The sequence below is a fragment of the Corvus hawaiiensis genome, unplaced genomic scaffold (assembly GCF_020740725.1).
Source record: "Corvus hawaiiensis isolate bCorHaw1 unplaced genomic scaffold, bCorHaw1.pri.cur scaffold_60_ctg1, whole genome shotgun sequence".
Taxonomy (NCBI): Eukaryota; Metazoa; Chordata; class Aves; order Passeriformes; family Corvidae; genus Corvus; species Corvus hawaiiensis.
In genome coordinates, this window is record NW_025963380.1 from 452,497 (window position 1) to 475,867 (window position 23,371).

General features: G+C 64.2%; 3 protein-coding genes across 3 annotated transcripts; all 3 read right to left on the reverse strand.

The window, feature by feature from the left end:
* Positions 1 to 292: 292 nt before the first annotated feature.
* LOC125321085 (serine/threonine-protein kinase pim-1-like) lies at positions 293 to 5,528 on the reverse strand. The gene is made up of 7 exons (XM_048293486.1): positions 5,461 to 5,528; positions 2,462 to 2,891; positions 2,294 to 2,344; positions 1,722 to 2,088; positions 911 to 1,087; positions 513 to 662; positions 293 to 330 (listed from the first exon to the last, which is right to left on the reverse strand). Exons 1-6 carry the CDS (start codon positions 5,526 to 5,528, stop codon positions 556 to 558), a joined length of 1,200 nt encoding a protein of 399 aa, XP_048149443.1. The 3' UTR covers positions 293 to 330; positions 513 to 555.
* A 4,034-nt stretch (positions 5,529 to 9,562) lies between these two features.
* On the reverse strand, positions 9,563 to 12,100 carry LOC125321086 (serine/threonine-protein kinase pim-1-like; the record flags this gene model as incomplete). Its single annotated transcript, XM_048293487.1, has 6 exons — positions 9,563 to 9,600; positions 9,783 to 9,932; positions 10,181 to 10,357; positions 10,992 to 11,358; positions 11,564 to 11,614; positions 11,732 to 12,100. Coding segments are annotated over 5 exons (1,071 nt in total), but the record flags the coding sequence as incomplete, so codon positions are not given.
* A 6,736-nt stretch (positions 12,101 to 18,836) lies between these two features.
* On the reverse strand, positions 18,837 to 21,374 carry LOC125321087 (serine/threonine-protein kinase pim-1-like; the record flags this gene model as incomplete). The annotated part of the gene is made up of 6 exons (XM_048293488.1): positions 18,837 to 18,874; positions 19,057 to 19,206; positions 19,455 to 19,631; positions 20,266 to 20,632; positions 20,838 to 20,888; positions 21,006 to 21,374. Coding segments are annotated over 5 exons (1,071 nt in total), but the record flags the coding sequence as incomplete, so codon positions are not given.
* Positions 21,375 to 23,371: the final 1,997 nt, after the last annotated feature.

The following is a 23,371-nucleotide window of genomic DNA, read 5'->3' on the forward strand; positions in this document are numbered from 1 at the left end:
TGGCAGCCGACTGAAGAATTGGTTGCATCCGCCCCAGCAAAGGGGGGAACCTTTGCTTCCCGGCCAGGCTGTGCAATGCACAAATCTGGGAGCATCCCCCTGCGTGTGGACTCATCTGCAAATTCGCCGTGGAGCCTGGCTTTGGAGAAGGTGCCACAATTGAAGTCCATCATCTTCAGCTTGCCAGGTGGAGGAAGAGCTTGTCATCCTTGATGTCACCCTCCATGTCTCCAGCAGCAGCAGCCGCACCTGGCACAGCTTCTCCAGGGGCTTCTTCTTCCCTGGGGCTGGAGCAGGCTGTCAGTGCTCTGCCCAGGGCCCCGGCTGTCGCTGAAGCAGGACAAGCAAAAGCAGCTGGCATGGGGGCCACCAGTGCTGGGAAGAGCAGCTCAGCTCCAGCAGCAGGGCTGCGCGTGCCCAGCTGAGGAGCCCTGCGCAGCGATTCAGGCAGGACAAAAACTCTGCCTTTCTTTGCTGCCTCTTGCCAAGGCACGTGTGCAGCTGGAACTTACCGGCTCCCTGGCTCAAAGCGTGCGTGTGGCTCTCTCCATTCTCCTACGGCACGCGAATATCCTGCATCCAAGGATCACAGGACAGGTCTTCTAATGAGGGCCTTTCCGAGGAGAGCACGGATAAACACCGTCGGATGAGATCCTGGCACTCTGCGCAGAGAAAGCAGAAAGCACCAGTCAGTTGCAGAAGGCTCCTGTCCGCTTTGCCCCACTCTTGCCATGGCCAGGCCGTGCTGCCTGTGCTCAGGGCTGTGCCTAAACTTTGCCATCAATTCTTTCTTTTGGAGGGGAGCAGGACATTGCCACCTCCTCAGCAGCTGCCAGGGTGGCATGCTCCTGAGCCCGCTGCTGTCTCCCAGCACTGCTATTCCCCCCGTGCTGCAGAGACGAGGATCCACCTGGAGAGAGCCGTCGTGGGAGCGAGAGCCGGCCCCAGGTGCTGTTCCAGCCCCTCCTGAAAGGGTGCTCCCCGCAGACCATCTGGTGCAGCACGATGCCCAGGGACCAGACGGTCGCTGCCTCGCCGTGGTACCAGCCGAGGTGCGTCCATTCCGGGGGGCTGTAGGACGGTGTTCCTATGGAATAGAGATGGAGTTCTTCAGGGGGACGCTGCCTGCTCCCAGAGCCTCACCCCAGCATCCCTGGGCCTGCGGGGGCCGCACCCGCTGCCCTCTCGCCAGCACCGGGGACTTGTGTCCAAACTGGGGGTTGGAAAAGAAGCCGCTGGTGTCGCAAGAGGGCAGCGGAAGCCCTGGCAAGGCCCGAGCATTCCATGCAAAGGAAAAACGCACTTGGTGCTGGGGAAAAACCACGCTTTCATCCTCCCTGCCTGCACTGCCCCAGAAACCATTCTTAAGCCAAGGCAAGCGCGGGCAGCAGAGCGGTCCGAGCCCTGTCTCGCCTGCACACCAAACGGGCTGGAGCACAGGTTCTGGCCCCCCCTCTCTGCTACCCCCACCCACGGGTGTTTCTGTGGCGCTGGCTGCCCCAGCCCCAGCGCCAGTCCTGGGCAGAGTGGCTGGCAAAGGCTGCCAGCAGGGCTGGAAGATGGGCCCTCAGCCAGCGCCGCTCAAAAGCAGCTCAGCTGAAGACTCCGGCTGCCATGACTGGCAGCAAAAGGGACGATCCCCCGGGCCACAGCCGGCTTGGGCTGTGAGCTCTTGGGCTCTGAGATGCCGCTACCAGGAGCCTCCCCCTGCGTGGGCTCACCTGCAAAGCTGGTGTAGGCTGCGGCTTGCAGGTAGGTGCCACAGCCAAAGTCGATGAGTTTGGCCTGCCCGGTGGCCAGGTCAACCAGGATGTTCTCTGGTTTGATGTCCCGGTGCAGGACCCCGCAGCTGGCGCAGTGCCGCACGGCCTCCAGCACCTGGCGGAACAGGTGCCGCGCCACCTCCTCGCACAGGAAGCCCCGTGCCCAAATGAAGTGCAGGAGGTCCTGAGACCGCTCCGGGCGCTCCAGCACCATCACCACGTTGCTGGGGAGCTCCAGCCACTCGTGGAGCTGGACGATGCCGGGGAAGCCAGCGGACACCTTGTCCAGCAGCACGATCTCCAGTGGTGCTCGGGTGCCGTCGGGCTGTGGGAGGAGCACGATGCCGTCAGCGGGGCCGATGCCGTGCCGGGGCTCGGCAAGCCCTCAGCCAGCCGGGGACGCTCTGCGCGCTCCGCTGGCCCCACGGCCGCTCTCCCTCGAGGCGTTCTGGCGGCTTCCACCCTGCCGGGCCTCGGCTCATCCCCGCCCGTCGCGCCCCGGCTTCTCCCGCTGCCCCTCGCTCACTCACCAGCTGGCCCCAATGGTGGATGCGGTTCCGTGGCACCCGTTTGATGGCCACCTGCAAGGCAAGGGGAGCAGCGGGCTGAGCTCGCCGCCCGCCGTGCCGAGCCCCGTGCTCCTTCTCCTCCTCCTTTGCCCCCCGCCTCCTGCGCCCGCCGCCGGCCCCGCCACTCACCGGGGCGCCGTCCGAGAGCCGCGTCGCCGCGAAGACGCTGCCGAAGCCGCCGCGCCCCAGCAGCGAACCCAGCCGGTACCGCTCCTTCAGGCCCTGCTGCGCCTTCCCTGCCGGCGAGACGCGGCCGTCAGCGCTCGGCCCGGGGCCAGGAACGGCCGCCGAGCGCCGCTCAACCGCCCCGGGCCGGCCATGTCCACATGTTGGCTCTTTTGAAGCGGACACCGGCGGCTCGGGGCCGGCGGCCGCGCTCAAGAGCGGCGGACTTCGGAGCGGGGAAGACGCTGCGGAGGCGGCGGGAGCGGCCGCGCCGCCTGTGTCCCCGGCGGGCCCCGGCAGGAGCCGAGGCCGGGGTCGGGGTGGGGGTAGGGGTCGGGGTCGGGGTCGGGCCAGCCGGAGCCAGGGACTGGCGATGGTGCCCAGGAGCCAGGCACTGATGCCCGCCCAGCAGCGCCACAGCCAGGACGGCGAGAGCCGGGCGGAGGCGGGACCGCGGCGGGACGCCCGGGGGCGGGGAGGGGGCAGCCCCGCCCGGGGCCGGGGGCGGGCCGGGGGCATGGCCCGGCCGGGCGTGGGGAGAGGGAGGCCGCGGGAGGGGGGGTTGGGGAACGAAAGGGAGAGCGGGAGAGGGTGCGAGACACTGGGAGAGGGAGAGGAGGAGCAGGAGAAGGGACGCAGAGGGTTCGTGGACTCGCTGCTCTTGTGCTGCTCTTGTGCTGCTGCCGCTGCTGCCGCTGCTGCCGCTGCTGCCGCTGCCGCTGAAGCGCTGGGAGCGTTTGTCCGCGTGTCCGTGTGTCCGGTGCCCGTTTGTCCGTTCCCCCCCGCGCGCCCCACGGCCGAGCCCCGCGCGCCCCGGGGCAGCACGGGCCGCTCCGCTCCGGGGCCGAGGCGGAGTCCCGGAGCATCTCTTCCTCCCGCAGCCACAGCAAACCCGCTCGGCCATTGGGAGCATTTTTGCACACGTTTCCCTTTGAAGGGCTCCTCTCTACCCCCATTTCCAAGGAGTCTCCCTGGGGTTTTGGCACCTGCAGCGACAGGGCAGCGATTGGGCTCCAAACTTCAAGAAACACATGGAGGGGCTGGAGCATGTCCAGAGATGGGAATGGAGCTGGGGAAGGGTCTGGAGGACTTCTGAGGGGCAGCTGAGGGATCTGAGGGGGCTGAGCCTGGAGGAAAGGAGGCTCAGGGGGGACCTGGCTCTCTCCAAGTCCCTTACAGGAGAGGGCAGCCAGGAGGGCTGGGGCTCTGCTCCCAAGGGAAAGGACGAGAGGAAATGGCCTCGGGGGAACCTTTGGGGTGGATGGTGGGGAAATTCTCATCCTCCATGTCTCGACAGAGGGGGAGGGGGGGAGGGGTGGGGCACGACCTGGGGACACGGGGGTGGTGACGGTGGGCTGGGGACACGGGAAAGGGCACGGGAAAGGGCACGGGAAGCCAAAGCCCCGCTGAGCGCTGGCGCTGGGCTGGCGCGGGGTGAGCCGGCAGCAGGGCCCCACAGCCCTGAGGGACTCGCCCTGACGCCCGGGGAGTATTGATCCTGGTCTCTAAAAAATGACACTCAATAAAATACCATTAAAAGATGCCTCCTTCTCCTTCTCCTCCTCCCCCATCCCTTCTCCTGCTCCCCCCGGGCCCAGTGCCCACCCTTGGCCCCCCGTTTTCCCAGCGCGGTCGCATCCGGCGGGAGGAGCCGGGATGGAGTCGGGGCAGGTCGGGCTGGGGCAGGGCTGGGCTGTGGGCCCGGCCTGGGAGCCCCCCACGCGCCCCCTCCTCAAATTCCCCTGGCGGGGGGCGCTGGGGGCGAGGGGGGGCGCAGGTGGGGTCCGGGTGGGGAGCGCCGGGCGCTGCGGGTCTGCCTGGCAACTGGTGAGTCACCAGCGCCGCGCGCTCTGATTGCCTGAAGGTTGTTCAGCGCCTTCTCTGATTATCTGATACTCGCGGGCAATTTTGGTTGGTCGGTGGGGGCTGTGGGGCGGCTTAGGGGGGGGGCCTCTGCGCCTTTGGGGTTCGCTGGGTGCCGATTTGGGGTTGAGGCGCCTCCCAAGGACCCCCCCGGGGGGGCGACACAAGGGTGACACACGGGGGTCCCCATTCCCGATCCATCCTGGGGCCGGTTCCGCCCCCTCCACTCTCGGTCCCCGCGCGGGATCCCCCAAAGTCCCTTCCCACTGTTCCCCAATCAACGGGACCGGGGCGAACTGGGAAGCCTTCCTGGGAACACTGGGAGCAGCCGGGCAGGGGCAGAGTGACAGCGGGGCTGGGGGGGACACACGACCCCCCAAAATCAGTTCAGTGCCGCAGCGTGTTGTGCACAATGTATATGCTGACAAGAGAAGGGGGTGCTTTTGGAACGTGTTCCTTCCTGACACGTCTGTCTGTGGGAGCTTTAGGTGCTTGGACTCAGGGATAGCGAAGGTGTGTGAAAGTGACTGGGCTGCGAGAATCATGTTGCACAGGGAAGAGGGAAGGTCAGCAAATGTCTCCTGTCCTGGCACATGTCTCAGTCTGAACTGCAGCTGGAGATGCTTCACTTCCGCCAAGGACTCTGCCACCTGGAGAGAAGGATGCGCTCGATGGAGTTGAGAAAGAAAGTGCGTATCACTAGCTTGTTTCCTCTAGTTCCTAGACAGCAAAGGGGCTATGAAAGCCAGCAGTGGCTTTTTGTTCTAGGACTTTTTCTTGACAAGCAGCTGCTGGATGTTTGGAAGGGGGTTTGGCATATGCAAAAATGAGAGGGTAAGATGGTACACTGAGCTTGAGAGAAGAAGCATATCTTCAGGGATTTGGATGCATTTCAGAGGATGTGAGTTCCATGCTGAGCAGCTGATGGCACAGAAAAGGTTCTAAAGAAAGAGGCCGTGCTGGAATTGCCTTTTCTTTTGCAGCCTAGAAACTGCACAGCCAACAGCAAAAACGATTCCTCCTCCCTCCCTGCACCATGCAGGATCACATTCCTTTATGTCTCCAAGAGGCAGGATGCACAGCCGAGCTCTTCCACCGACTGCTCGCACACCACTGGGGCCGCGCCAGCGGAGCGCTTGGCTTTTTCCTGGGCACTGTCAGCGCTCATCGAAACAAGCACACGATAGCGCTGCCCACTTGCAGAAGAAGGAATCACTGCGAGCCCAGCTCGAAAGCAGCCCAAGGGCAGAGGCAACTTGGAAACTTCCCTGCTCTCAAATCAACGGTGTCAGGACAAAAAGATTTCCCTCATCTTCCCCTTGCAAGTGCAGACTCCTCTTTGCACCCACACTCCAAGAGCAAGATGAACTCCTTTGCCCTAACTTGCACTTTCCTTCTCAGCTCTAGGCACCATCCTAAGCCTTCCCTCTCGCAGAGTCAGGATCCAAAGACAACGGCACCAGGGACTGCTCACACACGAAAGGCACCAGGACAAAAGGCTCCCGAGCTTGGCCTTTGCATTCCCGCTGACAGCTCAACAGCTCTAAGCCAGAGAAGTGCCTGGTGGGAACAGCCTTTAGAATCACTCTCAGCACCTCATGACAAGGAGCTGCAGCGTGTGGCGATGAATCTCCAGCAGCCTCCTGCCCCAGGGTGTCCCCCGGGAGCAGCCATGCTCCAGGCCGTCACTGCCACCTGCACACCCAAAGGAGCCGGTGTTCCACACCACGGCTGTGCCTGGGACAGAGACACGAGTGGCCACAGAAGTGGCCATGGCACTGTCCGCACGCTGTCCCTGCTGCTTCTCCCCCAGCCGCTGGCGGGGCACCAAGTCCCAGCCACCCACTCCTAAAGCCACTGGGACACTGCGGGGGCTCGTGGAAGCCGGCGGCCATTGTGACACAGCGGGGCTGCACAGAACCCACGCTGCTTTGTGACCTGTGGCTCCCAGGAAGAGCCTTTGTGATGCTGGGGACCTACACGGAACCCTGGCTCCACTGTGACACCAGCACAGAAGCTCGGGGAGCCCTGCAGACCGTGGGGATGCTAGGGAAGCTGACGGAAGCCTGGGCACCACAGTGACGCTATGGAACCTGGTGGAACCGAGGGGCCACGGTGACACTCTGGGGCCTTTTGGAAGCAATGAGACCCTGGTGGGAAGCCACGAGATGATTAATCCTGACAGGAACCTGCTCCAGGTGGGCTCCTCTCTCCCAGCTTCCACAAGCGCTGCTAGGATCCCACTGCGGCACTGGCTTGTCCCGGGCTCACGGCTTCCTTTGGGAATGGCTCTGCTCCCGGATGGCATGCTGCAGAGAATGCAGGTAGATTTTGTGCTCCCTCCTGGCATGCAGGTGGACAAGAAAGCCTGATCCAGCCCCCCCTCAGCCCATGTCCGGCTGTGTCACTGGGGCGGGGGAACTTTGGGAGCAGCCCCAGCCCTGCTGCACAAATCCACAGGGAGCTGGGATTTTTCCAAGTCTCGTGTCTCCGTTGTGCCGTACTCCCAAAGAAGCAGCACCCCCTCCCGATGAACACGGCGAGTTACGCGGATGCTTGTCAGCTCCACTGCCTGCCTAGAAATCTGGGAACTGCTTCTACATGCTGCTCCCTTCAGCTCTTGGGCACCGACTGACACAGAGCTGGGAAACAAATCCCCTGGCTGCTGGCTGACAAGGTGACTTCCGCCAGAGTCAGAGCTCCGTGGGAAATCTCTATCCACGCCTGTCCTTTGAATAGATCCGCACACGGGGTGCGCAGGGACGTGTCCTGTATGGAAAGGAAGGAGTGTGCCAGCACCGTGACTGACACTTTCCCTCTCCGTGTGCGTTGCAGAGCCACGGGTACACAGACGTGATGGAAACCCTCGCACAGCCAGAGCCTTCTGTCCCTGCAGAACGGAGCGCGGCGGGTGGGGGCGGTTGGTGGGCAGCGAGTCCCGGACAGCGGGCGAGATCCGGCTCCACAGCTGCCAGGCCCCGCTAAGGCTTAATGCCGCCTCCTCGGCAACAGGAAAGGCCTTCAGCCTCGTCCCTGCCCAGAGGAGCAGCGCTGGCCTGGCTGCACAGCTCCTTTTCCCCACAGGTCACAGGAGATGAGATCACAATGCTTGCAAACACCGACTGCGAGCCACAGCTCTGGGTGCTCACCATGAACCTCAGCTCTGCGAGCGCTGCCTGCCCCAGGCTCCAGGGGATGCGGTGGGAGCCCGGCTGGGCTCTGCCCTGGGACCATCCTCCAGGGACAGCTGCACACAGGGAGCATTTGGTTGCCACAAAGAGCCAGGCCATGGCTGCAGGGAGCTGCTCCAGGTGCGGCCTGCACTGCTGTGTGCTGCGCTCTGGGGCTGCTGCTCCCCGCAGAGGGGACTGCCCTGGGGTGCCAGAGGAGACAAAGAAGCTCCATCTTAAGCCTAACTGGGCTGGGTGGCTGGGCTGGGAAGAGTGGCGAGAGTCAAGGGCATTCACAGAGCTCATCCTGCTCTGTGAAGAACGAGGAAAAGGGAGTGGGAAGCCAGCAGTGAGCAGAGCTGAGGCCTGGAGAGCAGCTCTGAATGACACCCAAATCTCACCAGACCTCTGAGACATTGCTGTTCTTCAGCCAGTGACTACATGAGTCCCTAAACCTGGGGCTCGCTCTTCCTCGTGGCCAGGGGCATCAAGGAAGGCTACAGTGCAATGGGGACTGCAGTGAGCTGGGAACTCACTGGGGGAAAGAGGGAGCACTTGTGGAGCAAAAGGCAGGTGGGGGAGAGAACTGTTCAGAGAAGGGCTGAGCTTCAGCTTGAGCAAGCTGAAAAACGTCATTGGGGGTCATCCCAGACTGATTTCATTTCAGAAGTTACTGAACAAGTTTGTTATTGGGGGGTGTCATATTTTCCCCTGGAGGTGCACGCTCTGCAAACGTGAGCTGCACTGCCGAGCTGCTCGGGCACGTCTCTGCTGCAGGTCACGGCGTTTCTTCTTTGGCTTCTCGTGGCCCCGGGGCTGAGCCGCAGCAGAGCCCTGGCGGAGCCCAGAGCAGCCTCAGCATCCACAGAGCCCGGCTGCAAGGAGGCAAAGCAGAAAGCGCCCGTCAGCTGAAGGCTCCCGTTCCCCTTGTCCCAGCCGCCCGCGGTGCCCAGGCCGTGCTGGCCGTGCTCAGAGCGCTGCCCAAAGCTGCCCAGCATTGCTGCCTCTGGCAGGAGAGCAGGAGGGCAGGACACGTGCCCAGCCTGCAGCCGGCCGTGGCACAGCCACCTCCTCAGCAGCTGCCCAGAGCGGGATGCTGCTGCGCTCGCTGCCGTCTCCCAAAAGCCCTTATCCCAGCCGTGCCAAGAGGACGGGCACCCACCTCACGCCTCCCGCCGCCAGAAGAAAAGCTGCTCCCAAACGCTGTCTTCAGCCTTCTCCAAGGGCACGTCCCACCCACGCCGCAGCTGCTCCCGAGCACTTCGCCATCCGGACCCGACAGCACCTAGAACGCTTCCTTTGGAAAAACAAACCATAAATCAATGAAAAGAGATTACAGACAAAAAGGGGAAACAAGGAAAAAGGTAAAAAATCTTCTCTCTGCTGGGGCCTTGAGGAAGGCCCAAGCCCGCCATGCGAGGGAAAAACCCACCCACGGGCCAGGGCAGCCCACGCTTTCTGCCTTCCCCCTGCACTGCCCCCAAAAGTCATGCTGAGCCCAAAGCCAACAAGGGCAGTGGAGTAGCCCAAGCCCTTCCTTGCCTGCAGAGCAAAGCAGCCCATGCACAGCTTCTGGTGTCCAACCTCTGCTCCCACCATGGGGCTTGCTTTGTGTCGGGCCGGCTGCCCCAGCCCCAACGTGGGGCACGGTGGGTGCTGGGGGCTGTTGGCAGGGCCAGGAGCAGACTCCCAGTTCAAAACCAGCCCAGCCTATCCCCCCAGCCCTGCCAAAAAGCAGCTTGGCAGCCGACTGAAGAATTGGTTGCATCCGCCCCAGCAAAGGGGGGAACCTTTGCTTCCCGGCCAGGCTGTGCAATGCACAAATCTGGGAGCATCCCCCTGCGTGTGGACTCATCTGCAAATTCGCCGTGGAGCCTGGCTTTGGAGAAGGTGCCACAATTGAAGTCCATCATCTTCAGCTTGCCAGGTGGAGGAAGAGCTTGTCATCCTTGATGTCACCCTCCATGTCTCCAGCAGCAGCAGCCGCACCTGGCACAGCTTCTCCAGGGGCTTCTTCTTCCCTGGGGCTGGAGCAGGCTGTCAGTGCTCTGCCCAGGGCCCCGGCTGTCGCTGAAGCAGGACAAGCAAAAGCAGCTGGCATGGGGGCCACCAGTGCTGGGAAGAGCAGCTCAGCTCCAGCAGCAGGGCTGCGCGTGCCCAGCTGAGGAGCCCTGCGCAGCGATTCAGGCAGGACAAAAACTCTGCCTTTCTTTGCTGCCTCTTGCCAAGGCACGTGTGCAGCTGGAACTTACCGGCTCCCTGGCTCAAAGCGTGCGTGTGGCTCTCTCCATTCTCCTACGGCACGCGAATATCCTGCATCCAAGGATCACAGGACAGGTCTTCTAATGAGGGCCTTTCCGAGGAGAGCACGGATAAACACCGTCGGATGAGATCCTGGCACTCTGCGCAGAGAAAGCAGAAAGCACCAGTCAGTTGCAGAAGGCTCCTGTCCACTTTGCCCCACTCTTGCCATGGCCAGGCCGTGCTGCCTGTGCTCAGGGCTGTGCCTAAACTTTGCCATCAATTCTTTCTTTTGGAGGGGAGCAGGACATTGCCACCTCCTCAGCAGCTGCCAGGGTGGCATGCTCCTGAGCCCGCTGCTGTCTCCCAGCACTGCTATTCCCCCCGTGCTGCAGAGACGAGGATCCACCTGGAGAGAGCCGTCGTGGGAGCGAGAGCCGGCCCCAGGTGCTGTTCCAGCCCCTCCTGAAAGGGTGCTCCCCGCAGACCATCTGGTGCAGCACGATGCCCAGGGACCAGACGGTCGCTGCCTCGCCGTGGTACCAGCCGAGGTGCGTCCATTCCGGGGGGCTGTAGGACGGTGTTCCTATGGAATAGAGATGGAGTTCTTCAGGGGGACGCTGCCTGCTCCCAGAGCCTCACCCCAGCATCCCTGGGCCTGCGGGGGCCGCACCCGCTGCCCTCTCGCCAGCACCGGGGACTTGTGTCCAAACTGGGGGTTGGAAAAGAAGCCGCTGGTGTCGCAAGAGGGCAGCGGAAGCCCTGGCAAGGCCCGAGCATTCCATGCAAAGGAAAAACGCACTTGGTGCTGGGGAAAAACCACGCTTTCATCCTCCCTGCCTGCACTGCCCCAGAAACCATTCTTAAGCCAAGGCAAGCGCGGGCAGCAGAGCGGTCCGAGCCCTGTCTCGCCTGCACACCAAACGGGCTGGAGCACAGGTTCTGGCCCCCCCTCTCTGCTACCCCCACCCACGGGTGTTTCTGTGGCGCTGGCTGCCCCAGCCCCAGCGCCAGTCCTGGGCAGAGTGGCTGGCAAAGGCTGCCAGCAGGGCTGGAAGATGGGCCCTCAGCCAGCGCCGCTCAAAAGCAGCTCAGCTGAAGACTCCGGCTGCCATGACTGGCAGCAAAAGGGACGATCCCCCGGGCCACAGCCGGCTTGGGCTGTGAGCTCTTGGGCTCTGAGATGCCGCTACCAGGAGCCTCCCCCTGCGTGGGCTCACCTGCAAAGCTGGTGTAGGCTGCGGCTTGCAGGTAGGTGCCACAGCCAAAGTCGATGAGTTTGGCCTGCCCGGTGGCCAGGTCAACCAGGATGTTCTCTGGTTTGATGTCCCGGTGCAGGACCCCGCAGCTGGCGCAGTGCCGCACGGCCTCCAGCACCTGGCGGAACAGGTGCCGCGCCACCTCCTCGCACAGGAAGCCCCGTGCCCAAATGAAGTGCAGGAGGTCCTGAGACCGCTCCGGGCGCTCCAGCACCATCACCACGTTGCTGGGGAGCTCCAGCCACTCGTGGAGCTGGACGATGCCGGGGAAGCCAGCGGACACCTTGTCCAGCAGCACGATCTCCAGTGGTGCTCGGGTGCCGTCGGGCTGTGGGAGGAGCACGATGCCGTCAGCGGGGCCGATGCCGTGCCGGGGCTCGGCAAGCCCTCAGCCAGCCGGGGACGCTCTGCGCGCTCCGCTGGCCCCACGGCCGCTCTCCCTCGAGGCGTTCTGGCGGCTTCCACCCTGCCGGGCCTCGGCTCATCCCCGCCCGTCGCGCCCCGGCTTCTCCCGCTGCCCCTCGCTCACTCACCAGCTGGCCCCAATGGTGGATGCGGTTCCGTGGCACCCGTTTGATGGCCACCTGCAAGGCAAGGGGAGCAGCGGGCTGAGCTCGCCGCCCGCCGTGCCGAGCCCCGTGCTCCTTCTCCTCCTCCTTTGCCCCCCGCCTCCTGCGCCCGCCGCCGGCCCCGCCACTCACCGGGGCGCCGTCCGAGAGCCGCGTCGCCGCGAAGACGCTGCCGAAGCCGCCGCGCCCCAGCAGCGAACCCAGCCGGTACCGCTCCTTCAGGCCCTGCTGCGCCTTCCCTGCCGGCGAGACGCGGCCGTCAGCGCTCGGCCCGGGGCCAGGAACGGCCGCCGAGCGCCGCTCAACCGCCCCGGGCCGGCCATGTCCACATGTTGGCTCTTTTGAAGCGGACACCGGCGGCTCGGGGCCGGCGGCCGCGCTCAAGAGCGGCGGACTTCGGAGCGGGGAAGACGCTGCGGAGGCGGCGGGAGCGGCCGCGCCGCCTGTGTCCCCGGCGGGCCCCGGCAGGAGCCGAGGCCGGGGTCGGGGTGGGGGTAGGGGTCGGGGTCGGGGTCGGGCCAGCCGGAGCCAGGGGCTGGCGATGGTGCCCAGGAGCCAGGCACTGATGCCCGCCCAGCAGCGCCACAGCCAGGACGGCGAGAGCCGGGCGGAGGCGGGACCGCGGCGGGACGCCCGGGGGCGGGGAGGGGGCAGCCCCGCCCGGGGCCGGGGGCGGGCCGGGGGCATGGCCCGGCCGGGCGTGGGGAGAGGGAGGCCGCGGGAGGGGGGGTTGGGGAACGAAAGGGAGAGCGGGAGAGGGTGCGAGACACTGGGAGAGGGAGAGGAGGAGCAGGAGAAGGGACGCAGAGGGTTCGTGGACTCGCTGCTCTTGTGCTGCTCTTGTGCTGCTGCTGCCGCTGCTGCCGCTGCTGCCGCTGCTGCCGCTGCCGCTGAAGCGCTGGGAGCGTTTGTCCGCGTGTCCGTGTGTCCGGTGCCCGTTTGTCCGTTCCCCCCCGCGCGCCCCACGGCCGAGCCCCGCGCGCCCCGGGGCAGCACGGGCCGCTCCGCTCCGGGGCCGAGGCGGAGTCCCGGAGCATCTCTTCCTCCCGCAGCCACAGCAAACCCGCTCGGCCATTGGGAGCATTTTTGCACACGTTTCCCTTTGAAGGGCTCCTCTCTACCCCCATTTCCAAGGAGTCTCCCTGGGGTTTTGGCACCTGCAGCGACAGGGCAGCGATTGGGCTCCAAACTTCAAGAAACACATGGAGGGGCTGGAGCATGTCCAGAGATGGGAATGGAGCTGGGGAAGGGTCTGGAGGACTTCTGAGGGGCAGCTGAGGGATCTGAGGGGGCTGAGCCTGGAGGAAAGGAGGCTCAGGGGGGACCTGGCTCTCTCCAAGTCCCTTACAGGAGAGGGCAGCCAGGAGGGCTGGGGCTCTGCTCCCAAGGGAAAGGACGAGAGGAAATGGCCTCGGGGGAACCTTTGGGGTGGATGGTGGGGAAATTCTCATCCTCCATGTCTCGACAGAGGGGGAGGGGGGGAGGGGTGGGGCACGACCTGGGGACACGGGGGTGGTGACGGTGGGCTGGGGACACGGGAAAGGGCACGGGAAAGGGCACGGGAAGCCAAAGCCCCGCTGAGCGCTGGCGCTGGGCTGGCGCGGGGTGAGCCGGCAGCAGGGCCCCACAGCCCTGAGGGACTCGCCCTGACGCCCGGGGAGTATTGATCCTGGTCTCTAAAAAATGACACTCAATAAAATACCATTAAAAGATGCCTCCTTCTCCTTCTCCTCCTCCCCCATCCCTTCTCCTGCTCCCCCCGGGCCCAGTGCCCACCCTTGGCCCCCCGTTTTCCCAGCGCGGTCGCATCCGGCGGGAGGAGCCGGGATGGAGTCGGGGCAGGTCGGGCTGGGGCAGGGCTGGGCTGTGGGCCCGGCCTGGGAGCCCCCCACGCGCCCCCTCCTCAAATTCCCCTGGCGGGGGGCGCTGGGGGCGAGGGGGGGCGCAGGTGGGGTCCGGGTGGGGAGCGCCGGGCGCTGCGGGTCTGCCTGGCAACTGGTGAGTCACCAGCGCCGCGCGCTCTGATTGCCTGAAGGTTGTTCAGCGCCTTCTCTGATTATCTGATACTCGCGGGCAATTTTGGTTGGTCGGTGGGGGCTGTGGGGCGGCTTAGGGGGGGGGCCTCTGCGCCTTTGGGGTTCGCTGGGTGCCGATTTGGGGTTGAGGCGCCTCCCAAGGACCCCCCCGGGGGGGCGACACAAGGGTGACACACGGGGGTCCCCATTCCCGATCCATCCTGGGGCCGGTTCCGCCCCCTCCACTCTCGGTCCCCGCGCGGGATCCCCCAAAGTCCCTTCCCACTGTTCCCCAATCAACGGGACCGGGGCGAACTGGGAAGCCTTCCTGGGAACACTGGGAGCAGCCGGGCAGGGGCAGAGTGACAGCGGGGCTGGGGGGGACACACGACCCCCCAAAATCAGTTCAGTGCCGCAGCGTGTTGTGCACAATGTATATGCTGACAAGAGAAGGGGGTGCTTTTGGAACGTGTTCCTTCCTGACACGTCTGTCTGTGGGAGCTTTAGGTGCTTGGACTCAGGGATAGCGAAGGTGTGTGAAAGTGACTGGGCTGCGAGAATCATGTTGCACAGGGAAGAGGGAAGGTCAGCAAATGTCTCCTGTCCTGGCACATGTCTCAGTCTGAACTGCAGCTGGAGATGCTTCACTTCCGCCAAGGACTCTGCCACCTGGAGAGAAGGATGCGCTCGATGGAGTTGAGAAAGAAAGTGCGTATCACTAGCTTGTTTCCTCTAGTTCCTAGACAGCAAAGGGGCTATGAAAGCCAGCAGTGGCTTTTTGTTCTAGGACTTTTTCTTGACAAGCAGCTGCTGGATGTTTGGAAGGGGGTTTGGCATATGCAAAAATGAGAGGGTAAGATGGTACACTGAGCTTGAGAGAAGAAGCATATCTTCAGGGATTTGGATGCATTTCAGAGGGTGTGAGTTCCATGCTGAGCAGCTGATGGCACAGAAAAGGTTCTAAAGAAAGAGGCCGTGCTGGAATTGCCTTTTCTTTTGCAGCCTAGAAACTGCACAGCCAACAGCAAAAACGATTCCTCCTCCCTCCCTGCACCATGCAGGATCACATTCCTTTATGTCTCCAAGAGGCAGGATGCACAGCCGAGCTCTTCCACCGACTGCTCTCGCACACCACTGGGGCCGCGCCAGCGGAGCGCTTGGCTTTTTCCTGGGCACTGTCAGCGCTCATCGAAACAAGCACACGATAGCGCTGCCCACTTGCAGAAGAAGGAATCACTGCGAGCCCAGCTCGAAAGCAGCCCAAGGGCAGAGGCAACTTGGAAACTTCCCTGCTCTCAAATCAACGGTGTCAGGACAAAAAGATTTCCCTCATCTTCCCCTTGCAAGTGCAGACTCCTCTTTGCACCCACACTCCAAGAGCAAGATGAACTCCTTTGCCCTAACTTGCACTTTCCTTCTCAGCTCTAGGCACCATCCTAAGCCTTCCCTCTCGCAGAGTCAGGATCCAAAGACAACGGCACCAGGGACTGCTCACACACGAAAGGCACCAGGACAAAAGGCTCCCGAGCTTGGCCTTTGCATTCCCGCTGACAGCTCAACAGCTCTAAGCCAGAGAAGTGCCTGGTGGGAACAGCCTTTAGAATCACTCTCAGCACCTCATGACAAGGAGCTGCAGCGTGTGGCGATGAATCTCCAGCAGCCTCCTGCCCCAGGGTGTCCCCCGGGAGCAGCCATGCTCCAGGCCGTCACTGCCACCTGCACACCCAAAGGAGCCGGTGTTCCACACCACGGCTGTGCCTGGGACAGAGACACGAGTGGCCACAGAAGTGGCCATGGCACTGTCCGCACGCTGTCCCTGCTGCTTCTCCCCCAGCCGCTGGCGGGGCACCAAGTCCCAGCCACCCACTCCTAAAGCCACTGGGACACTACGGGGGCTCGTGGAAGCCAGCAGCCACTGTGACACAGCAGGGCTGCACAGAACCCACGCTGCTTTGTGACCTGTGGCTCCCAGGAGAGCCTTTGTGATGCTGGGGACCTACACGGAACCCTGGCTCCACTGTGACACCAGCACAGAAGCTCGGGGAGCCCTGCAGACCGTGGGGATGCTAGGGAAGCTGACGGAAGCCTGGGCACCACAGTGACGCTATGGAACCTGGTGGAACCGAGGGGCCACGGTGACACTCTGGGGCCTTTTGGAAGCAATGAGACCCTGGTGGGAAGCCACGGGATGATTAATCCTGACAGGAACCTGCTCCAGGTGGGCTCCTCTCTCCCAGCTTCCACAAGCGCTGCTAGGATCCCACTGCGGCACTGGCTTGTCCCGGGCTCACGGCTTCCTTTGGGAATGGCTCTGCTCCCGGATGGCATGCTGCAGAGAATGCAGGTAGATTTTGTGCTCCCTCCTGGCATGCAGGTGGACAAGAAAGCCTGATCCAGCCCCCCCTCAGCCCATGTCCGGCTGTGTCACTGGGGCGGGGGAACTTTGGGAGCAGCCCCAGCCCTGCTGCACAAATCCACAGGGAGCTGGGATTTTTCCAAGTCTCGTGTCTCCGTTGTGCCGTACTCCCAAAGAAGCAGCACCCCCTCCCGATGAACACGGCGAGTTACGCGGATGCTTGTCAGCTCCACTGCCTGCCTAGAAATCTGGGAACTGCTTCTACATGCTGCTCCCTTCAGCTCTTGGGCACCGACTGACACAGAGCTGGGAAACAAATCCCCTGGCTGCTGGCTGACAAGGTGACTTCCGCCAGAGTCAGAGCTCCGTGGGAAATCTCTATCCACGCCTGTCCTTTGAATAGATCCGCACACGGGGTGCGCAGGGACGTGTCCTGTATGGAAAGGAAGGAGTGTGCCAGCACCGTGACTGACACTTTCCCTCTCCGTGTGCGTTGCAGAGCCACGGGTACACAGACGTGATGGAAACCCTCGCACAGCCAGAGCCTTCTGTCCCTGCAGAACGGAGCGCGGCGGGTGGGGGCGGTTGGTGGGCAGCGAGTCCCGGACAGCGGGCGAGATCCGGCTCCACAGCTGCCAGGCCCCGCTAAGGCTTAATGCCGCCTCCTCGGCAACAGGAAAGGCCTTCAGCCTCGTCCCTGCCCAGAGGAGCAGCGCTGGCCTGGCTGCACAGCTCCTTTTCCCCACAGGTCACAGGAGATGAGATCACAATGCTTGCAAACACCGACTGCGAGCCACAGCTCTGGGTGCTCACCATGAACCTCAGCTCTGCGAGCGCTGCCTGCCCCAGGCTCCAGGGGATGCGGTGGGAGCCCGGCTGGGCTCTGCCCTGGGACCATCCTCCAGGGACAGCTGCACACAGGGAGCATTTGGTTGCCACAAAGAGCCAGGCCATGGCTGCAGGGAGCTGCTCCAGGTGCGGCCTGCACTGCTGTGTGCTGCGCTCTGGGGCTGCTGCTCCCCGCAGAGGGGACTGCCCTGGGGTGCCAGAGGAGACAAAGAAGCTCCATCTTAAGCCTAACTGGGCTGGGTGGCTGGGCTGGGAAGAGTGGCGAGAGTCAAGGGCATTCACAGAGCTCATCCTGCTCTGTGAAGAACGAGGAAAAGGGAGTGGGAAGCCAGCAGTGAGCAGAGCTGAGGCCTGGAGAGCAGCTCTGAATGACACCCAAATCTCACCAGACCTCTGAGACATTGCTGTTCTTCAGCCAGTGACTACATGAGTCCCTAAACCTGGGGCTCGCTCTTCCTCGTGGCCAGGGGCATCAAGGAAGGCTACAGTGCAATGGGGACTGCAGTGAGCTGGGAACTCACTGGGGGAAAGAGGGAGCACTTGTGGAGCAAAAGGCAGGTGGGGGAGAGAACTGTTCAGAGAAGGGCTGAGCTTCAGCTTGAGCAAGCTGAAAAACGTCATTGGGGGTCATCCCAGACTGATTTCATTTCAGAAGTTACTGAACAAGTTTGTTATTGGGGGGTGTCATATTTTCCCCTGGAGGTGCACGCTCTGCAAACGTGAGCTGCACTGCCGAGCTGCTCGGGCACGTCTCTGCTGCAGGTCACGGCGTTTCTTCTTTGGCTTCTCGTGGCCCCGGGGCTGAGCCGCAGCAGAGCCCTGGCGGAGCCCAGAGCAGCCTCAGCATCCACAGAGCCCGGCTGCAAGGAGGCAAAGCAGAAAGCGCCCGTCAGCTGAAGGCTCCCGTTCCCCTTGTCCCAGCCGCCCGCGGTGCCCAGGCCGTGCTGGCCGTGCTCAGAGCGCTGCCCAAAGCTGCCCAGCATTGCTGCCTCTGGCAGGAGAGCAGGAGGGCAGGACACGTGCCCAGCCTGCAGCCGGCCGTGGCACAGCCACCTCCTCAGCAGCTGCCCAGAGCGGGATGCTGCTGCGCTCGCTGCCGTCTCCCAAAAGCCCTTATCCCAGCCGTGCCAAGAGGACGGGCACCCACCTCACGCCTCCCGCCGCCAGAAGAAAAGCTGCTCCCAAACGCTGTCTTCAGCCTTCTCCAAGGGCACGTCCCACCCACGCCGCAGCTGCTCCCGAGCACTTCGCCATCCGGACCCGACAGCACCTAGAACGCTTCCTTTGGAAAAACAAACCATAAATCAATGAAAAGAGATTACAGACAAAAAGGGGAAACAAGGAAAAAGGTAAAAAATCTTCTCTCTGCTGGGGCCTTGAGGAAGGCCCAAGCCCGCCATGCGAGGGAAAAACCCACCCACGGGCCAGGGCAGCCCACGCTTTCTGCCTTCCCCCTGCACTGCCCCCAAAAGTCATGCTGAGCCCAAAGCCAACAAGGGCAGTGGAGTAGCCCAAGCCCTTCCTTGCCTGCAGAGCAAAGCAGCCCATGCACAGCTTCTGCTGTCCAACCTCTGCTCCCACCATGGGGCTTGCTTTGTGTCGGGCCGGCTGCCCCAGCCCCAACGTGGGGCACGGTGGGTGCTGGGGGCTGTTGGCAGGGCCAGGAGCAGACTCCCAGTTCAAAACCAGCCCAGCCTATCCCCCCAGCCCTGCCAAAAAGCAGCTTGGCAGCCGACTGAAGAATTGGTTGCATCCGCCCCAGCAAAGGGGGGAACCTTTGCTTCCCGGCCAGGCTGTGCAATGCACAAATCTGGGAGCATCCCCCTGCGTGTGGACTCATCTGCAAATTCGCCGTGGAGCCTGGCTTTGGAGAAGGTGCCACAATTGAAGTCCATCATCTTCAGCTTGCCAGGTGGAGGAAGAGCTTGTCATCCTTGATGTCACCCTCCATGTCTCCAGCAGCAGCAGCCGCACCTGGCACAGCTTCTCCAGGGGCTTCTTCTTCCCTGGGGCTGGAGCAGGCTGTCAGTGCTCTGCCCAGGGCCCCGGCTGTCGCTGAAGCAGGACAAGCAAAAGCAGCTGGCATGGGGGCCACCAGTGCTGGGAAGAGCAGCTCAGCTCCAGCAGCAGGGCTGCGCGTGCCCAGCTGAGGAGCCCTGCGCAGCGATTCAGGCAGGACAAAAACTCTGCCTTTCTTTGCTGCCTCTTGCCAAGGCACGTGTGCAGCTGGAACTTACCGGCTCCCTGGCTCAAAGCGTGCGTGTGGCTCTCTCCATTCTCCTACGGCACGCGAATATCCTGCATCCAAGGATCACAGGACAGGTCTTCTAATGAGGGCCTTTCCGAGGAGAGCACGGATAAACACCGTCGGATGAGATCCTGGCACTCTGCGCAGAGAAAGCAGAAAGCACCAGTCAGTTGCAGAAGGCTCCTGTCCGCTTTGCCCCACTCTTGCCATGGCCAGGCCGTGCTGCCTGTGCTCAGGGCTGTGCCTAAACTTTGCCATCAATTCTTTCTTTTGGAGGGGAGCAGGACATTGCCACCTCCTCAGCAGCTGCCAGGGTGGCATGCTCCTGAGCCCGCTGCTGTCTCCCAGCACTGCTATTCCCCCCGTGCTGCAGAGACGAGGATCCACCTGGAGAGAGCCGTCGTGGGAGCGAGAGCCGGCCCCAGGTGCTGTTCCAGCCCCTCCTGAAAGGGTGCTCCCCGCAGACCATCTGGTGCAGCACGATGCCCAGGGACCAGACGGTCGCTGCCTCGCCGTGGTACCAGCCGAGGTGCGTCCATTCCGGGGGGCTGTAGGACGGTGTTCCTATGGAATAGAGATGGAGTTCTTCAGGGGGACGCTGCCTGCTCCCAGAGCCTCACCCCAGCATCCCTGGGCCTGCGGGGGCCGCACCCGCTGCCCTCTCGCCAGCACCGGGGACTTGTGTCCAAACTGGGGGTTGGAAAAGAAGCCGCTGGTGTCGCAAGAGGGCAGCGGAAGCCCTGGCAAGGCCCGAGCATTCCATGCAAAGGAAAAACGCACTTGGTGCTGGGGAAAAACCACGCTTTCATCCTCCCTGCCTGCACTGCCCCAGAAACCATTCTTAAGCCAAGGCAAGCGCGGGCAGCAGAGCGGTCCGAGCCCTGTCTCGCCTGCACACCAAACGGGCTGGAGCACAGGTTCTGGCCCCCCCTCTCTGCTACCCCCACCCACGGGTGTTTCTGTGGCGCTGGCTGCCCCAGCCCCAGCGCCAGTCCTGGGCAGAGTGGCTGGCAAAGGCTGCCAGCAGGGCTGGAAGATGGGCCCTCAGCCAGCGCCGCTCAAAAGCAGCTCAGCTGAAGACTCCGGCTGCCATGACTGGCAGCAAAAGGGACGATCCCCCGGGCCACAGCCGGCTTGGGCTGTGAGCTCTTGGGCTCTGAGATGCCGCTACCAGGAGCCTCCCCCTGCGTGGGCTCACCTGCAAAGCTGGTGTAGGCTGCGGCTTGCAGGTAGGTGCCACAGCCAAAGTCGATGAGTTTGGCCTGCCCGGTGGCCAGGTCAACCAGGATGTTCTCTGGTTTGATGTCCCGGTGCAGGACCCCGCAGCTGGCGCAGTGCCGCACGGCCTCCAGCACCTGGCGGAACAGGTGCCGCGCCACCTCCTCGCACAGGAAGCCCCGTGCCCAAATGAAGTGCAGGAGGTCCTGAGACCGCTCCGGGCGCTCCAGCACCATCACCACGTTGCTGGGGAGCTCCAGCCACTCGTGGAGCTGGACGATGCCGGGGAAGCCAGCGGACACCTTGTCCAGCAGCACGATCTCCAGTGGTGCTCGGGTGCCGTCGGGCTGTGGGAGGAGCACGATGCCGTCAGCGGGGCCGATGCCGTGCCGGGGCTCGGCAAGCCCTCAGCCAGCCGGGGACGCTCTGCGCGCTCCGCTGGCCCCACGGCCGCTCTCCCTCGAGGCGTTCTGGCGGCTTCCACCCTGCCGGGCCTCGGCTCATCCCCGCCCGTCGCGCCCCGGCTTCTCCCGCTGCCCCTCGCTCACTCACCAGCTGGCCCCAATGGTGGATGCGGTTCCGTGGCACCCGTTTGATGGCCACCTGCAAGGCAAGGGGAGCAGCGGGCTGAGCTCGCCGCCCGCCGTGCCGAGCCCCGTGCTCCTTCTCCTCCTCCTTTGCCCCCCGCCTCCTGCGCCCGCCGCCGGCCCCGCCACTCACCGGGGCGCCGTCCGAGAGCCGCGTCGCCGCGAAGACGCTGCCGAAGCCGCCGCGCCCCAGCAGCGAACCCAGCCGGTACCGCTCCTTCAGGCCCTGCTGCGCCTTCCCTGCCGGCGAGACGCGGCCGTCAGCGCTCGGCCCGGGGCCAGGAACGGCCGCCGAGCGCCGCTCAACCGCCCCGGGCCGGCCATGTCCACATGTTGGCTCTTTTGAAGCGGACACCGGCGGCTCGGGGCCGGCGGCCGCGCTCAAGAGCGGCGGACTTCGGAGCGGGGAAGACGCTGCGGAGGCGGCGGGAGCGGCCGCGCCGCCTGTGTCCCCGGCGGGCCCCGGCAGGAGCCGAGGCCGGGGTCGGGGTGGGGGTAGGGGTCGGGGTCGGGGTCGGGCCAGCCGGAGCCAGGGGCTGGCGATGGTGCCCAGGAGCCAGGCACTGATGCCCGCCCAGCAGCGCCACAGCCAGGACGGCGAGAGCCGGGCGGAGGCGGGACCGCGGCGGGACGCCCGGGGGCGGGGAGGGGGCAGCCCCGCCCGGGGCCGGGGGCGGGCCGGGGGCATGGCCCGGCCGGGCGTGGGGAGAGGGAGGCCGCGGGAGAGGGGGTTGGGGAACGAAAGGGAGAGCGGGAGAGGGTGCGAGACACTGGGAGAGGGAGAGGAGGAGCAGGAGAAGGGACGCAGAGGGTTCGTGGACTCGCTGCTCTTGTGCTGCTCTTGTGCTGCTGCCGCTGCTGCCGCTGCTGCCGCTGCTGCCGCTGCCGCTGAAGCGCTGGGAGCGTTTGTCCGCGTGTCCGTGTGTCCGGTGCCCGTTTGTCCGTTCCCCCCCGCGCGCCCCACGGCCGAGCCCCGCGCGCCCCGGGGCAGCACGGGCCGCTCCGCTCCGGGGCCGAGGCGGAGTCCCGGAGCATCTCTTCCTCCCGCAGCCACAGCAAACCCGCTCGGCCATTGGGAGCATTTTTGCACACGTTTCCCTTTGAAGGGCTCCTCTCTACCCCCATTTCCAAGGAGTCTCCCTGGGGTTTTGGCACCTGCAGCGACAGGGCAGCGATTGGGCTCCAAACTTCAAGAAACACATGGAGGGGCTGGAGCATGTCCAGAGATGGGAACGGAGCTGGGGAAGGGTCTGGAGGACTTCTGAGGGGCAGCTGAGGGATCTGAGGGGGCTGAGCCTGGAGGAAAGGAGGCTCAGGGGGGACCTGGCTCTCTCCAAGTCCCTTACAGGAGAGGGCAGCCAGGAGGGCTGGGGCTCTGCTCCCAAGGGAAAGGACGAGAGGAAATGGCCTCGGGGGAACCTTTGGGGTGGATGGTGGGGAAATTCTCATCCTCCATGTCTCGACAGAGGGGGAGGGGGGGAGGGGTGGGGCACGACCTGGGGACACGGGGGTGGTGACGGTGGGCTGGGGACACGGGAAAGGGCACGGGAAAGGGCACGGGAAGCCAAAGCCCCGCTGAGCGCTGGCGCTGGGCTGGCGCGGGGTGAGCCGGCAGCAGGGCCCCACAGCCCTGAGGGACTCGCCCTGACGCCCGGGGAGTATTGATCCTGGTCTCTAAAAAATGACACTCAATAAAATACCATTAAAAGATGCCTCCTTCTCCTTCTCCTCCTCCCCCATCCCTTCTCCTGCTCCCCCCGGGCCCAGTGCCCACCCTTGGCCCCCCGTTTTCCCAGCGCGGTCGCATCCGGCGGGAGGAGCCGGGATGGAGTCGGGGCAGGTCGGGCTGGGGCAGGGCTGGGCTGTGGGCCCGGCCTGGGAGCCCCCCACGCGCCCCCTCCTCAAATTCCCCTGGCAGGGGGCGCTGGGGGCGAGGGGGGGCGCAGGTGGGGTCCGGGTGGGGAGCGCCGGGCGCTGCGGGTCTGCCTGGCAACTGGTGAGTCACCAGCGCCGCGCGCTCTGATTGCCTGAAGGTTGTTCAGCGCCTTCTCTGATTATCTGATACTCGCGGGCAATTTTGGTTGGTCGGTGGGGGCTGTGGGGCGGCTTAGGGGGGGGGCCTCTGCGCCTTTGGGGTTCGCTGGGTGCCGATTTGGGGTTGAGGCGCCTCCCAAGGACCCCCCCGGGGGGGCGACACAAGGGTGACACACGGGGGTCCCCATTCCCGATCCATCCTGGGGCCGGTTCCGCCCCCTCCACTCTCGGTCCCCGCGCGGGATCCCCCAAAGTCCCTTCCCACTGTTCCCCAATCAACGGGACCGGGGCGAACTGGGAAGCCTTCCTGGGAACACTGGGAGCAGCCGGGCAGGGGCAGAGTGACAGCGGGGCTGGGGGGGACACACGACCCCCCAAAATCAGTTCAGTGCCGCAGCGTGTTGTGCACAATGTATATGCTGACAAGAGAAGGGGGTGCTTTTGGAACGTGTTCCTTCCTGACAC